The 15,618-nt window shown below is 38.6% G+C and overlaps 1 protein-coding gene across 2 annotated transcripts in view; it reads right to left on the bottom strand.

Annotated features, from left to right (window-relative positions):
* LOC145287709 (uncharacterized) overlaps positions 1-15,618 on the bottom strand; it is a 121,531-nt gene that overhangs the window by 61,620 nt on the left and 44,293 nt on the right. The window contains exon 2 of one of the 2 annotated variants that reach the window (XR_013869175.1): positions 12,062-12,229. Coding sequence is in view for 1 of the 2 variants with exons in the window: in XM_080135463.1 (XP_079991589.1) it covers positions 9,669-10,733 (1,065 nt within the window). In the remaining variant the exon portion in view is untranslated. Of the gene's footprint in view, positions 1-7,206; positions 12,230-15,618 lie in introns of those variants that run through there. The other variant, XM_080135463.1, reaches the window with a different exon arrangement.

The following is a 15,618-nucleotide window of genomic DNA, read 5'->3' as shown; positions in this document are numbered from 1 at the left end:
CCGGGCACTGCAAACGTGGAGAAAGACCGTTCGAAATCATCTACATTGATTTCGTCACGATGCCAATTTCAAAGGGGAAACGCTACATCCTAACCATGCTGGACAGTTTCAGTAGACACCTTACGGCTGTGCCGTGTTCCAGAGATCGTGCGATCGATGCTGCCCGTGGAATTTACAGTTTCTTCCTTCGACACCGGGAAATACCACGCATTGTTTCATCCGATCGCGGAACCCACTTCACGGGGGAGGTATACAGGATCTTTTGCCAACTCACATCAATCACGCAGGAATTACATTGTGGCTGGCGACCACAAAGCTCAGGTAACATTGAACGACAGCATCGCACGATGAAAAACGCCATATACATGCTGTGCGAAGATAGAGACTGTGAGTGGACCGACGTCCTCGAATCCGTCATCTCATCAATGAATGCTACCATCAACAGTGCCACTGGAGCGTCACCACACTATATAATCACTGGTCGGCAGCCCAACATTGGTTTGCCAAGATTACCCGACAACAGTATCACAAACCCCAGCCCCACGGCTTACGGCATGCAGGTCAATGCCCTGTTAAGACAAGTTCATCGACACGTCGCGCTGGCCAACAATGAAGCTGACCACGCCCAAGACCCAAATTTAGACAAGGACATGAATAAGGAACCAATACAAGTCGGTGACAAGGTACTAATCCACCGGCCTCAATCAGCTATTGCTCACGCATCTCACCTACCCTGGATCGGTACCTTCGAAGTGGCCAAGACCAACAGCATGGTGATCCAGATAAAAAATGATGATGGCCAGAGTGAATGGGTTCACCGGGCACATGTCCGCCGATTAATACCACGTCCAAAACATTTGTCCCCCAATCTACCTCCTCTACCCTACCCAACTCGTCAATCTACCGAAGAGACAACGCTTCCACCCAAGGCAGGGGCACACAGAGCGTTGCAGGACCCCATATACGTAGAAACCCCTCGACTACCGTCCGGATACAGATCGGACCTGATTCGGAATCGGTCAACACGAGGCCAGCTTCCTAAACGGTTTAAGGATTTCATCATGGGTTGATTCCATTCACACATGCAACTATGACCGCACTGGACAATTCAAGCCAAAATGAGATCTGGGGGAGCTGTTATGATGTTATGATTTAGATCTCGTTTTGACTTGGGGACGCCGTCATACTGTCTGCCACGTGTCACCGTGACGACCACCACTCAAGTTTCATGATTCCTGACCGCTTTGGGGAGAAACTGACTACGTAGGGATTCACGCTACGATCGCTACCATGGCACCAAAGTCGAGGCACATGATCATGGTTACCTCCACAAAATTACGGGCAAAACGCTTAGATGCCTTACACACCGTAGCGAAAACAACAACCCAAAAGAAACACAGTTTTCTCGACATGGAGGCAATTTCTTCATCACTAACCGTTTGTCTACAACTACGTCCGCGTGCTTGCTATATTTAGCGAAGCCAAGGAAAAGACAGCAGAAGGACTACCAGCCTCGCCATCACCACAACGCTACGGCTGTCGCGACCAATGCTACTACTACTACAACGAAGGCTTCGTCGCGCCTTCTAACAACAACAACTATCGCTATTGACACACGATTATAACCAGCACTGCTGCTACTACCATTACCAACGAAGGCTTCGTCGCGCCTTCTAACAACAACAACTATCGCTATTGACACACGATTATAACCAGCACTGCTGCTACTACCATTACCAACGAAGGCTTCGTCGCGCCTTCTAACAACAACAACTATCGCTATTGACACACGATTATAACCAGCACTGCTGCTACTACCATTACCAACGAAGGCTACGTCGCGCCTTCTAACAACAACTATCGCTATTGACACACGATTATAACCAGCACTGCTGCTACTACCATTACCAACGAAGGCTACGTCGCGCCTTCTAACAACAACAACTATCGCTATTGACACACGATTATAACCAGCACTGCTGCTACTACCATTACCAACGAAGGCTTCGTCGCGCCTTCTAACAACAACAACTATCGCTATTGACACACGATTATAACCAGCACTGCTGCTACTACCATTACCAACGAAGGCTTCGTCGCGCCTTCTAACAACAACAACTATCGCTATTGACACACGATTATAACCAGCACTGCTGCTACTACCATTACCAACGAAGGCTTCGTCGCGCCTTCTAACAACAACAACTATCGCTATTGACACACGATTATAACCAGCACTGCTGCTACTACCATTACCAACGAAGGCTTCGTCGCGCCTTCTAACAACAACAACTATCGCTATTGACACACGATTATAACCAGCACTGCTGCTACTACCATTACTAACGAAGGCTACGTCGCGCCTTCTAACAACAACAACTATCGCTATTGACACACGATTATAACCAGCACTGCTGCTACTACCATTACCAACGAAGGCTTCGTCGCGCCTTCTAACAACAACAACTATCGCTATTGACACACGATTATAACCAGACCAGCACTGCCGCTACTACTATTACAAACGAAGGTTTCGTCGTGCCTTATAACCACAATAACAACAACTAACAACAATCTGCCATCTTCACCCCAAGGACTGCTCGTTATTATTCTGTGTTATTTATTAGAAAATAAATTGTTGAGTTCGTTCAAATCTTAATCCTGTGTTGTCTATTCTTTTTGCTTGTCACCATACGCTTCATAACATAACATAGTTATTTACCTTTATTCCGGTCTAATATTCATCTTATTCAGTAGCAAAAACAGCGGTGACATTAAGTTTATCGTTAGTTAATTCTAGTTATTTCTCTTGACTCTGGTCTATTTTAATCTTATTAAAATCAATTCTGTTTTTAACAAGTTAACCATTAGTTACATCTCGTTATTTCCATCGATACTTGTTTGTTTTAATCTTGTGTAATAGAGAAAACTTCACAAATTTCAAGTTCTATAATTAGTTGCATCAACTTATGTTCCTTTGTTCTTGTTTATTTTTATATTGTTTAATAGAGAAAAAAACGTTTATTTTCAGTAGATAATCATTAGTTACATCTGATTATTTCCAGTTTAATCTTGTTTAATAGTGAAAACAGCGTCGATTACAATAAGTTAATCATTAGTTTCATCCAGTTAGTTTTCTTGATTCTTGTCGATTTTTATCTTGCTTAATCGAGAAAACAGCGATGATTTGAATAAGTTTATAATTAGTTACATCTAGTAATTTCCATTGATTTTTGTTTATCTTCATCTTGACTAATAAAAAAAAAACACATCTTTATATCTATAAATCAATCATTAGTTACATCTAATTATTTCCCTTGATTGTTGTCTGTTTTTATTTTGTTTAATAGATAGGTATGGGTAAGAATGATGGCATAAAGATAGGGGGGATATAGTTTTGTGGTTTATCATAATTCCTTTGTAGGTTTCCAACTACTTTTGGATTGTATTTGAAAGATTTAAAGACTAAAGTTAATTTCCAAAGAGAAGAAATACTTTTGTACTCCTTCAGGAACTACCTGACCTGCCGGCTGCAAAACGTTGGGTTACTGTCTGTCAGCACCTCTTTGGGCGTGCCTCTTTCAAAGAACACTGATGACAGCTGGTGAATAATGTAGGGGAGTACTGGCGCCCAAGTGATCTCTAGACCGCGAAGCACGCATGTCCACAATCAATGAGTGTGAGGAAGGGTGAGGCGTAATGTGTGATATCCATGCCTACTCTCTGCCATGTGTCGCTCACTCCCAATTGCCTTTTTTTTCCACTGAGCCAGGTCGATTGACATGCCTCACAACTTTTCACTGCTCTCTTGACATCTACCTTTCTAACTTCTGGGCCAACCATCTTGGCAAAATATAGTGTCCGCTTAACCTCTGGGTGTCCACATTTCAGATGAATCTCACTGATACGATCTGGATCCATATTACATGAGATGGCTGCACATGGTTGTTGCAGTGTCTCAGAACCTCTCCGAGTATCAGCCAGCAGCCACCATTGTGGTAATCGTGTCAGCGCATCTGCTCTCTTGCTTGCAGACCTGATCAACGTTACGTCTATGGTCAGGTTGTACTCTTTGATTGTATCGACCAGGGTGGTGAGCCACCTTCATATCAACATTTCACTCGCTGCCCGTGTGGTTAACCGTGCTCTTCCAGTCAATGCATTAATTATCCACCAATGAGCGCATGCAGAGTCTATGATAATATGTAGTACTCTGGCTTGCCACTGAATTGCTAGGGTAACTCCCTTCAATGTGGCATCAAGTTCGACCAAGTTTATGTGCCTAAAATCTCCCTGGCTACAGTTTCTGTTAGCATGCTCAGGAGTGTGACATTATGCACTTTATCGTCCCATCCCAATGATACGGATGTGGCACAACATTTTATGGCCGCCACTGCCACCCTGAGCCAACCAAATACAGGGAAGTGGCCCACCAGCTTTTTACAAACAGAAAAAATGCTCTGACGAGTGATGTTGGATGGGACTTCCGGAACATCACCACTTCTCCTCCAGTAGAGCCCCTCTTTGCTACTGCTCACATGCAGGCCAAGTACTTTTACCCTGTTTTGCAGACGCTCCAGTTCCTTGCATGTCAGTCCAAAGTTCTCAAAGTGCTCTTTGACCGACTGGGCAGACATGAGGCTCTCATTTATAAAGATATTGTCAATGTAAGATGATGTTGCCTGGCGCAAAGCCTCATCCTGTTGCTGGATTGTATGCATAATTGCCGTCATAATACCTGGTGCCACGTTGAAACCGTACTCAAGACTGGTCAGACAATAGCAAGTTCCTTTAACTTCCACAGTTGAAATGGCCACAGCGCCTTTTCAAAGCGTATCTGCAGGTAGGCCTTGTGCAGGTCCAGCATTGTTACGTCCAATCCTTGCTACTGCCACTCCCTTAATTTGAGCACACAAACATCCGCCCCTGTCATGTATGGGTCAACATGTTCATTAAGCTCACGGTAGTTCATAATGGGTCGGACGGTCTGTTTGCTATCTTGTAAGACGGCCATCATGGGAATCAGTCCTCGGGAGAAGGGGAGAGCTCATCCTCCAAGTATGGAAGCAGCCAGCCATTGTTGATTCAAGTCTGCAGTTCTTCTTCATACTGCCCCCGGAACCTCATTGGAGGGCTAATAAGGATATGGGTGGTTGATCGCCAGACCACTTCCAAGATGTTGTCCATGTGTTGGTTTCTCTGTCATACTCCACATGAAAGTTAGGTTCACACAGCACAAACGTGTTTCTTATGTCAGGAGAATTCTATCTTTCCAGTGCAGTCCACAATGATTCCACCCAGCTGTGTAATCAAGTCCATCCCTAGAAGTAGGTCGTACCCAAGCAGTTCCCCCCAACCCAATTTTCCACCCCAACCCAACCCAGAGTATATAAGGCTAATGTCACTTGAAATTTACCAGATTGGTGCAGAATCTCGAGATAATAATATCGCTCCCTGAAGTGACCACCACCCCTCTCCATTTCGCCTGAGTGCCATCACTAAGAAGAGAAGAGAGATTTGAGATTTTAAAAATGTACTAACAACTCATGTGTGTACATATCTGTAAAAAGTTGTAAATTTTGGTGAAATTAATTTTTTAGTAGAATAGAACCCAGTCGTCTGTTTTCTTTCTTGCAAACACAGCTTCATTTTTTCGCTTACAGATGAATTCTACACTGAGGATTCGGGATCAATGTGCCAGCCTCTCAGAGAACCAGACATCACCAGCCAAAGTTTTCTAAAGACGATTAGCGGTCCTTGCGTGACCTCACCAAGAGAGGCGGGTTACACCAGGAAAGTCTTCACAGAAAAAGAAAAAAACTATCCCTTCATCAGAAGATTACCTAACAGACTCGAAGGAGCAGCTTAAATGACAGATCATTTTTGCAAATGATAAGAAGACTCGACTGGGTGCATCAACCTGATAAATTTGCTTTTCATTGTTGTCATATTTCTGCACTTCAGAGTTTGAAATTATGTGAGAAATTTATTCACAGAAAAAAGTATTTTTTTCAATTAGTTAATCATTAGTTACATCTGATTATTTCCACTAAATCATGTCTATTTTTATCTTAATAGATAAAATAGTGATGATTTTGAATAAGATAATCAGCATTTACATATACTTATTCTTCTTGATCTCATTTAATAAAGCAAACAGCGTTGATTTCAATATGGTAATCATTAGTTACATCTAGTTTCTTCCCTTATCTATTTTTATCTCGTTTACTAGAGAAAAACAGTACTGATTTCAATATGTTCATCTTCAGATAAATCTATTTAATCATCTTGATTTTTGTCTATTCTTATCTTGTTTAATAGAGAAACAATGGTATTATGAATAAGTTAATCAAGTTATTTCCTTTGATTCTTGTCTATTTTTACCTTGTTTAAAAAACAGCATTGATTTAAATATGTTCATCTAATATATAAAACGTCTGTATAATCGCCTCCATATTTGCAAACTCTATCACCTCCGAAACCAAAAGTCACAGAGTGGTGCTAGGTCCCTCAAATAATTGGATTTTTATGGGCCATTCTTCTATGGGTCTTTAGCTGGTAAAAATTGTTTTTAAGGAATCAAAAATGGGTTAAAATTGAAACAAATCATTAAACAATTTGTACATTCATATTGGTTTATTTTTCATTTTAATTAGTGTATATGCATCACATTGGTACAGTGGTAATGTAACCAGCTTTAAATGTTAGTTTCAATTCCACCTGATGGCATGTAAATACTTTTTTAATTTTGAAATCACGACTCTATAACAATATATACAAAATCTGGACAAATTAAAATATATTTAAGCGTATTTTAGGCCCGTGCAAAGCCAGGATCCCCCCCTCCGCTAGTCATTACATAAATCTGGTTACTCCTCTGCATTCTTGTCTATTATTTTGTTTAATAGAGAAAACCGCGGTATTATAAATAAGTTAATCATAAGTTACATCTGGTTATTTCCCTTTATTCTTGTCTATTTTTACATTGTTTAATAGAGAAAACAGCACTGATTTCAATAAGTTCATCATTAGTTACATCTAGTTATGTCTCTTAATTCCTCTCTTTTTTATCTTGTTTAATAGAGAAAATAGCGGTATTATAAAGAAGTTAATCATTAGTTACATCTAGTTATTTCACTCTATTTTGTCTATTTTCTTCTTGTTTAATAAATTATTATAAATATGTTAATCATTCATTACATCTAATTTCTCTTTGTTCTTGTCTATTTTTATCTTGTTTACTAAAGAACGCAGCATTGATTTCAATAAGTTAATCTTCAGTTACATCTAGTAATTTTCCTTAATTTTTGCTCTTTTTTCCCCTTGATTATTGTCTTTTTTTTGTTTAATAGAGAAAACGGTGTTGATTTTGATAAGTTGTAGCAACAGCTATATTTGGCTGGAACAAATCTCTGGAAGAGACATTCTAATCGGAATCACCATTTTCAACATGCACACATTTGAAGAGTGCGCAAAGACACAATATTGTGATTTGCCTATTCACATACATGTAATAATCCACATGCAGTAATACAGCAAATAGTCCAGAACATTCTGGAACATGCATGTATAAGCTTTTGCACGCATAAATTAAACCAGTTCAGGATGCAGTTCTATGAATAACATTGCTGCCCTACTCTATCATTGTGGGACATAAAATTACTAACATGACTTCATGCACGTCATACACCTTAATTCTATTGGAAGCACCATATTCAATGAGAATTCTTTTCAACTCATTATTTTGAACTCCTATTTTCATATGTAATGAACACACACACACATATACACATGTCCTGATGACTATTTTCTTTTCCCTCCAAAAAGTACCCACACATGTTCCCTCTCAACATGAAACTTCATTATCATGAACTTTTTCCTTTTCTAGGAAACACTCATTGTCAAAGACTGTCTAATGAACACTTTGTGCAAAAACCCTTGATGTTGAAATGATTTGGATTACTGTTTCTTAAACATGTTAATAAATGTTATTTTATCTCAGTACAGAAATCTAGAATTCTTTGAATGTCATTATATTTCTTAAGTTATTCACGTCTTTTAAATTTATGTGGATGTAGATGTGACTTGGTAGGATCCTTCTGTAAGTCAGAGATCTTGTGAAATTTATCTTTAATGGTCCCAGTGAAACTCTACCACTTTCAACTTACTGATATCCCTAAACCTGCAACCATAATCTCTAATATTTAGATTCAGAATACAAATTGGTAAATGCTGATGCACACAATAGTACATTTTAGCCAGTTGCAAATTCTCTTCAAATCCGCACGTAAATCTAAAATCTCGGAAAAATTTTCCTATTTCAACAAAGCCCTCATATAGTGAATCTTTTTCAATGAACATTTTGTTACTTCTCAAACCATGACACTGGGAACATTTTAAATTACATATTCGTTAAACACTATCAGAACTCCTGCAGTATATAGACTGTGATCGACGAATTACCGAATAATAGCAGTGAACCAGAACACTCACAGCACAAAAATGGAAAACGTCACGGTGTCATTGAACGACTATGCTTCCATTGGTTAAAATCTCACCATTTTGGATTGACGACATTACGCATTGGTTTCTCAACTCAAGGAAGAAAAAAAAGAATAAAGCTTATCTTTTCCAATCACCTAACACGACGTCAGTAAATCAACAACAAACAAATTACCCATGACCCTCCTTATGAAATAACGACATAGGTCCCAATAAATTTACCGATTTTTGCGAATAATCTCTCCAAAATTGAAAATTAAACCAAACATTATTTTCCTACAAATCGAACACTGACAATAGTCAATTGGCGTCAGAAACATGGTCCACCTATGGATTAATGGTTCCGTAGCAAGCACATTGGAAAACTCACCAACAGGATGTTACCTACATAGTTGACAGTAAGTGTTTATAAACACAATAAATTTTCAATGGAGCTTGCGATACAATGCAGATAAATGCTCTCATGCCAAACCATGGCCTAACCAAGCACAATGAAGATACCACCATTTTTTGCATATGTGTGAATTAATAAGCCTCCCCCCCCTATGGACCAACCATTCTTGACCTCTTTTGAATGAGCTTATTGCAAGTACATCGCATTCTTCTGCAATGTCCATTCACCACACGCATGCCAAGCCATTAACAATGCTGATCTACAACAGATCACAGCCAAACCCAAGTAATGACCAAGAATTATCACCTACATTTTGCCTTCACCTACAGTATACTCTAAATGGATACACATGTCCATAATGCAGCTTGCAAACACATGCAGCTCATTTTTTTTCGAAATTACACAATTAAACACACCCAGGCAACTGCGCAACTAAAAAACTGATGATGTCACTTTTCTTATGGACTGCCATCAACTTGCAATTGCTGCTTATATGAACTTTTCGTCCAGCAGGAGAATGACGTAGCTGCAACTATATTTGCTCGGGACAAATCTCCGGAAGAGACATTCTAATAGCAATCACCATTTTTAACATGTACGCATTTGAAGAACACACAATAACACAATGTCATGATTTGCCCATTCGCACACATGTAATAAATAATTATGTTATGCTCCACATGCAGTAATAAAACAAATAGTCAGGAACATTCTGGAACATGTGTATATAGGTTTTTACATGCGTAAAATCAAACCAGTTAAAGATGTAGTCTTAGGAATATTGTAATCTAGTATGTGTTCGCATATGCTGCAACATATTTTGTTTCTGTGTAAAAGAAGAGCCACATATTTCACAAGAATATGGCTTTTCTCTTGTATGTGTTCGCATGTGTTGCACCATATGTTGTTTCTGTGTAAAAGAAGATCCACATACTTCACAAGAATATGGTCTTTCTCCAGAATGTGTTTTCATATGTCGCAACATATGTTGTTTCTGTGTAAAAGAAGAGCCACAAACTTCACAAGAATATGGTTTTTCTCCAGTATGTATTCGCATGTGTTGCAAAATATGTTGTTTTCGTGTAAAAGAAGAGCCACATACTTCACAAGAATATGGTCTTTCTCCAGTATGTGTTTTCATATGTAGCAACATACTTTGTTTCATTGCATAAGAAGAGCAACATATTTCACAAGAATATGGCTTTTCTCCAGTATGTGTTCGCATGTGTTGAAACATGTTTTGTTTCTGTGTAAAAGAAGTGCCACATATTTCACAAGAATATGGCTTTTCTCCAGTATGTGTTTTCATATGTCGCAACATATGTTGTCTCTGTGTAAAAGAAGAGCCACATATTTCACATGAATATGGTTTCTCTCCAGTATGTATTCGTATATGTTGCACCATACTTTGCTTTACTGTAAATGAAGAGCCACATATTTCACAAGAATATGGTTTTTCTCCAGTATGTGTTTTCAGATGTTGCAACATATTTTGTTTTATTGTAAAAGAAGAGTCACATATATCACAAGAATACGGTTTTTCTCCAGTATGTGTTCGCATATGTTGCACCATATGTTGTTTCTGTGTAAAAGAAGAGCCACATATTTCACAAGAATATGGTCTTTCTCCAGAATGTGTTATCATATGTCTCAACAAATATTGTTTCTGTGCAAAAGTAGAGCCACATATTTCACAAGTATATGGTTTTTCTCCAGTATGTGTTCGCATATGCTGCAACATATGTTGTTTCCGTGTAAAAGAAGAGCCACATACTTCACAAGAATATGGTCTTTCTCCAGTATGAGTTCGCATATGTTTCAGCATAGTTGTCTCCATTTTAAATGAAGGACCACATACTTCACAAGAATATTGTTACTCTCGAGTATGTGTTGGCATATGATGCACCATACTTTATTTCATTGTAAATGAAAGGCTACATACTTCACAAGTATGTTTTTTCTCCAGCATGTTTTAACGTCACAAAATATTTTATTTTATTGTAGATGTAGAGCCACATACTTCACAAGAACATGTGTTTTTTTTTCATTTTTCTTTATCCTTTTCTTCTAGGAGTGGGACATCCAAGCAAATGTCTTACATTTACCCCTATTTTAGTGGGTCCACCCAAGCGGTCTTTTTAGGATTCTAACTGTCCCTTTCGGTGCAATCGTTTGTTCCTCACTTGCACTTGGTTCACCGGTTATAAGTACTTTTTTAAGTTTTTTCATAAACCAAGTTTCTCCTATATGATTGGTATAATAATTTTTCTTTAGTATGCATCTGAATGTGGCACCATACTTTGTTTCTGTGTGAATATTTCACAGGAATATTTTTTGCCAGCATATGTTTGCATGTTTCAATACATATTCCTTCCTTTTAAATGAACAGCTACACACTTTACAAGGATATGGTTTCTCCCCATTGTGTTCGCATATGTTGCAGCATATGTTTTTTTCATTGAAAAAGTAGACTCACACACTTCAAAAGTATATACTTTCTCTCTTGGGTGTTTCATTTTACTTTTGTCAAAGTTCTTGGGAATCCAGGGGCTCTTTTCGTGGGGCTAATATTTGAAATCTATATGTGATACATAGATAGGAAAATGTTCCATTAAACTTCTTTTTTACATGTCAAACACTGGTTAAGTAAAGTAGTTGGGAACATAATTATTCTCTCTTTAATTTATCATTTTTATCTGTTATAGTACACACTTCTTGTGGTCTTGTTGTCTTATTGGATTCAGGTAGAATTCATTTTTTCTGCTTGAGTATCCATTTTTTATCCAGTATGCATCTGCATATGAATAGCCACTTAACGTTTATTTAGAAAATAAGCATAAGAATTTATAAGATTATGAATTCTTTCCAGTATTAGATTTACAGCTCATTTTGAAGGCAGAATATTTGAGATATTTTTAGTACAAATTGATTCTCTGTAGAGTATGTAAGAAACTTAATGAATTATGAATCATTCACATTTTTCAATTTTTTATGCATTAGAAATTTTATCATATGTATGAATTTTTGAGTTCATTAATCAGATGCAAGCATATGTACAAAAGACCCGTGAATTTCTGACAAGCATTCCAGCTAGTATTCTACTCATTAAAACTAATAAGAATAAAATACATATACAGTTGACAAGAAAGGTTTTGTCAAATATACCTTCTTAAGGTGAGATTCTATGGAAGAAAAACATTTGTATTGTTCATGGTGGTAGGCAAATGACAAACATTTTTCATTTCAAAACGGGTCAATTTTATATTCCAAATCACCAAAAGAATGTAGATCCATTCAAATCCAATAATAGTTGTTTTTCTCATGAATTAAATTCTGCAAAATTCAAACAAAAGATAAATTTCAAGAAAATATATTAATTTATACAGTCTCCAAAATTAAAACAAAAATGTTTTTATTGCATTGTTATATTTTATAATAAATAAATCTTTATGTATAGTGGTTTAAAAACATAAGGTATAATATCTTCAATTTAATTGCACAATGTATTTTAAAGAAACATTCAGTAATCTATTAAGATGTTTTCTTATTTACAGTTGAAGGAAGACAAAAGCAATTATGGCTGAAAGAAGACTTGAAAGCAATTACGGTGGAAGGAAGACTTGAAAGAAATTATAGCTGTCAGGAAATGTAAAGTAACCAAAGCTGAGTGTTTTTCCTCACAAATATTAAAATGTACCTCAGGAGCATGGTGACAAATTTCACTTAAAACAGATACCAGAGCATAATAGTGCAGACACCATCCAATTCAATATTGGATAGATTGAGGAAACAACGTTCATGTTACCAGATGAACAGATTTGACTGGCTGATACCCATGCATATAACAAGTGATGCGTTCATGGTCTGTCAGCATTAAGTTAGAAAAATTGGATGTTTTGCCTGTATAAAAATGTTCATCAACAGCATGTGCCATTCTAAAGACTGGCAGATGCAGGTCATGCAGACGCATGCTTTTGCTAAGTAAATATATCTGGAAATGTTGAAATGCATTGATTCTGAGAGCTTCTGTACCAAACTGAATAAGGGAATATGTTGGGAAGAAAAAACAAACTCTTCAGATCATTACTTTTGGTAGTAAAATGCAGACGTATAGTTGGGGAATAAAATGATGTTTTATTTTAGGTCTTGATAACTGGTTGAAGACCTGATTAGGTTTTGGTTCCTAATAAAAATAGATGCAATGAAAGCTACCAAGGGAGTATCTACCTTTGTCAGGAAGGTCCAAATTTTTATGATAAACAAAACCATAATTTCCTGAAATGGCTACTCCAGCTGATTGGAGTCAGTATGTACAACTAATCAAAAGTGTGCTGTGTTATTAATTGCTAGGACCTTGATGTTCATGCATATAATTTTGGCACTCATTTTTGCATCAGAAAACTTACAAGGTAATGATGGTGATCAAACACTATGCTGCTAGATCAATGATTTGGTAAGTGTCATATCTGAATAAAATATTTTTGCACACTTATTGCATTTCTGATTATTTGTGTGGTTAAAAATGTTACATCCAACACACTGCTGCCCAAAATATGCTACTCCTAATCTCGATGCTCTGCTATCAAAACTTAACTCCAAATCTTAACACTCTACTGCCAAACTCAACTCTAGAACACGACCCACTGCTGACAACACTTGCTACTCTGATATCCAAATAAAAAATTACTATCTCTAATGAATCAGGATTTTTATATCCAACTGAAAGTATCTCATTTGCATGTCGTGTGAAAGCATTACAAGCATATGAAGAGTAGGTGGCCATTTTTTCTTCATTATCCTTATCTACACAGAACTCCACAGACTGCACACAAACAGGTTTGTACTAATTTTAATCATAATTGGCATGAATTGGGAATCTGGGAATTGGATTGTTTGCAATTTGGAAACAAGCTTGAAGTTTTAAATATTATTAACCAGAGATAGGTATTTTCTCTTGAAAACTAAGCATATGTGTAGAGTAGATGGTTAGAAAGAAAGAAAAAAAGAAAAAAAAATGTACCGGGTATATCTGCATCACTCTTTGGGAAAGAAGAAGGAAAGGATGGCTAGCTCATTTATAGACACAAATGGGCATCTTGGGAAGGCAGAACATGATGGGAGAAGCTTTTTTTTCCTGTCTCTTCCTTTTTTTTCTATATAGGATATAAAAGCTGGGAAAATTGTTTACTGGGGTTCGTTTGAACGTACGGTTAATTTGCGTGTCAGTGGGAAGAAAGAAAGATGGATTTTCTACGAACGTCGAAACTGGAAGAGAAGAAGGATTGCCGTATTTTTTGTGTGCGGAGAGCGTTGCAAGCTAAAGAAGAAAAACCTCTTTTTTGCATGAACATTTAACGGTATTCGGCAGTTAAAAGGAAAACTTTCATTTCAATACTAGAAGATATTTCGGCATATTAAACAGGTTAACATGGTTGACTGGAGACACTCAACTCAGATTTTGAGACCCTTCACTGCGGAGGGTGACCTAATTAAATGGCTGGAAAAATTAAAGATAGTAGCAAGGTTGCAAAATATCGAAGACGTGGTCACCCTGCTGCCACTCTACTTAGAGGGGGAAGCCCTCACTATTTACCAGCAGATGCACGATGAAGATAAGGAAGACCTTGCCTCAGTGGATCAAAGACTGAAATTGGCTTTCGCTTAGAGTCCATTTAAAGCACTCGGCAAGCTTGCAAGTTTGAGGTGGACTAGCGAGTCTGTTGACGTCTTTGCTGTGGAGATCAGGAGACTGGCAAGATTGGCTGGTTACATGGGGAGGAGCCTGAAGTAAACGGCTTCCCAGAAGAAATCTCCGCAAACATGCAGAGAATTACTGAGATCAATACGATGGAAGTGGACGATCTCTTGGTCCACACCAGCGTCCTAGTCAAGAATGTCAAGGGCCCAATTGTGGCTGCAGCTATGAGTGGAAATAAGTGCATGAAGCCCCACTTGAATGACGAGAGACAGGCAGTGAGGCGACAGGAGGGGAAACCTGCCATCAAGTGCTTCCGGTGCCAGGGTCCTCACCTGCTCAAGGACTGCAAAGAGCCAAGACCGGGGCTCACCTGCTACTGATGTGGAAGAGTGGGGCACATTAGCCGCTATTACGTTGCTACACAGGACCAGGGAAACGAGTAAAGGGGGGCCATTGAGCCAGTGGTTCCCCCTTCTATGTGGAAATAGCGCACAACGAAACATTGCCTCAGTTACCGGTAGTAGTCAATGGGAAGAGAGCCATGGCCCTTGTTGACTCAGGCTGCACCACAACATTGGTAACGAAGAATGTCGCTAAATCATGGAGCGGAGCCAGGAGTATTAAGACTGTGGATGGCAGGGAGGTGAAATACCTAGGAGAGACAAAAACGGAAGTACTGGTGCATGGTGTGCCTATTGGACTACGAGCCCTGGTGTTGGATCTTCTGGTTGGTGATGTTGATGTGGTTTTAGGTGTAAGTGCGATCAAGCAACTGGGGGGGGGGGCGCTACGTTGAGAGGGGGCCAAGTAACTTTTGGACGCCTCGGCGCAGTAGGAATGGCAGGAGCGGAAGGTGATAGAAATATCAGAACGCAAAAACTGGAGGCTTGCTGCATTGAGGACGCGGCTTTCCTGGCAAGGTTTGATGGTGAGAGGTAGACGGTGGAATGGAAATGGATCTCCGAGCCTTCAGTACTATGAAACAATGAAAGATGCTACGAGAAAACACTGCGAGGAGACATAA

This window comes from Euprymna scolopes, chromosome 11 (assembly GCF_053919585.1).
Source record: "Euprymna scolopes isolate OS-2025 chromosome 11, ASM5391958v1, whole genome shotgun sequence".
In the NCBI taxonomy this organism is placed as follows: domain Eukaryota; kingdom Metazoa; phylum Mollusca; class Cephalopoda; order Sepiida; family Sepiolidae; genus Euprymna; species Euprymna scolopes.
The sequence above is the reverse complement of the archived record's forward strand: the minus strand, read 5'-3'. Positions and strand labels throughout refer to the sequence as shown.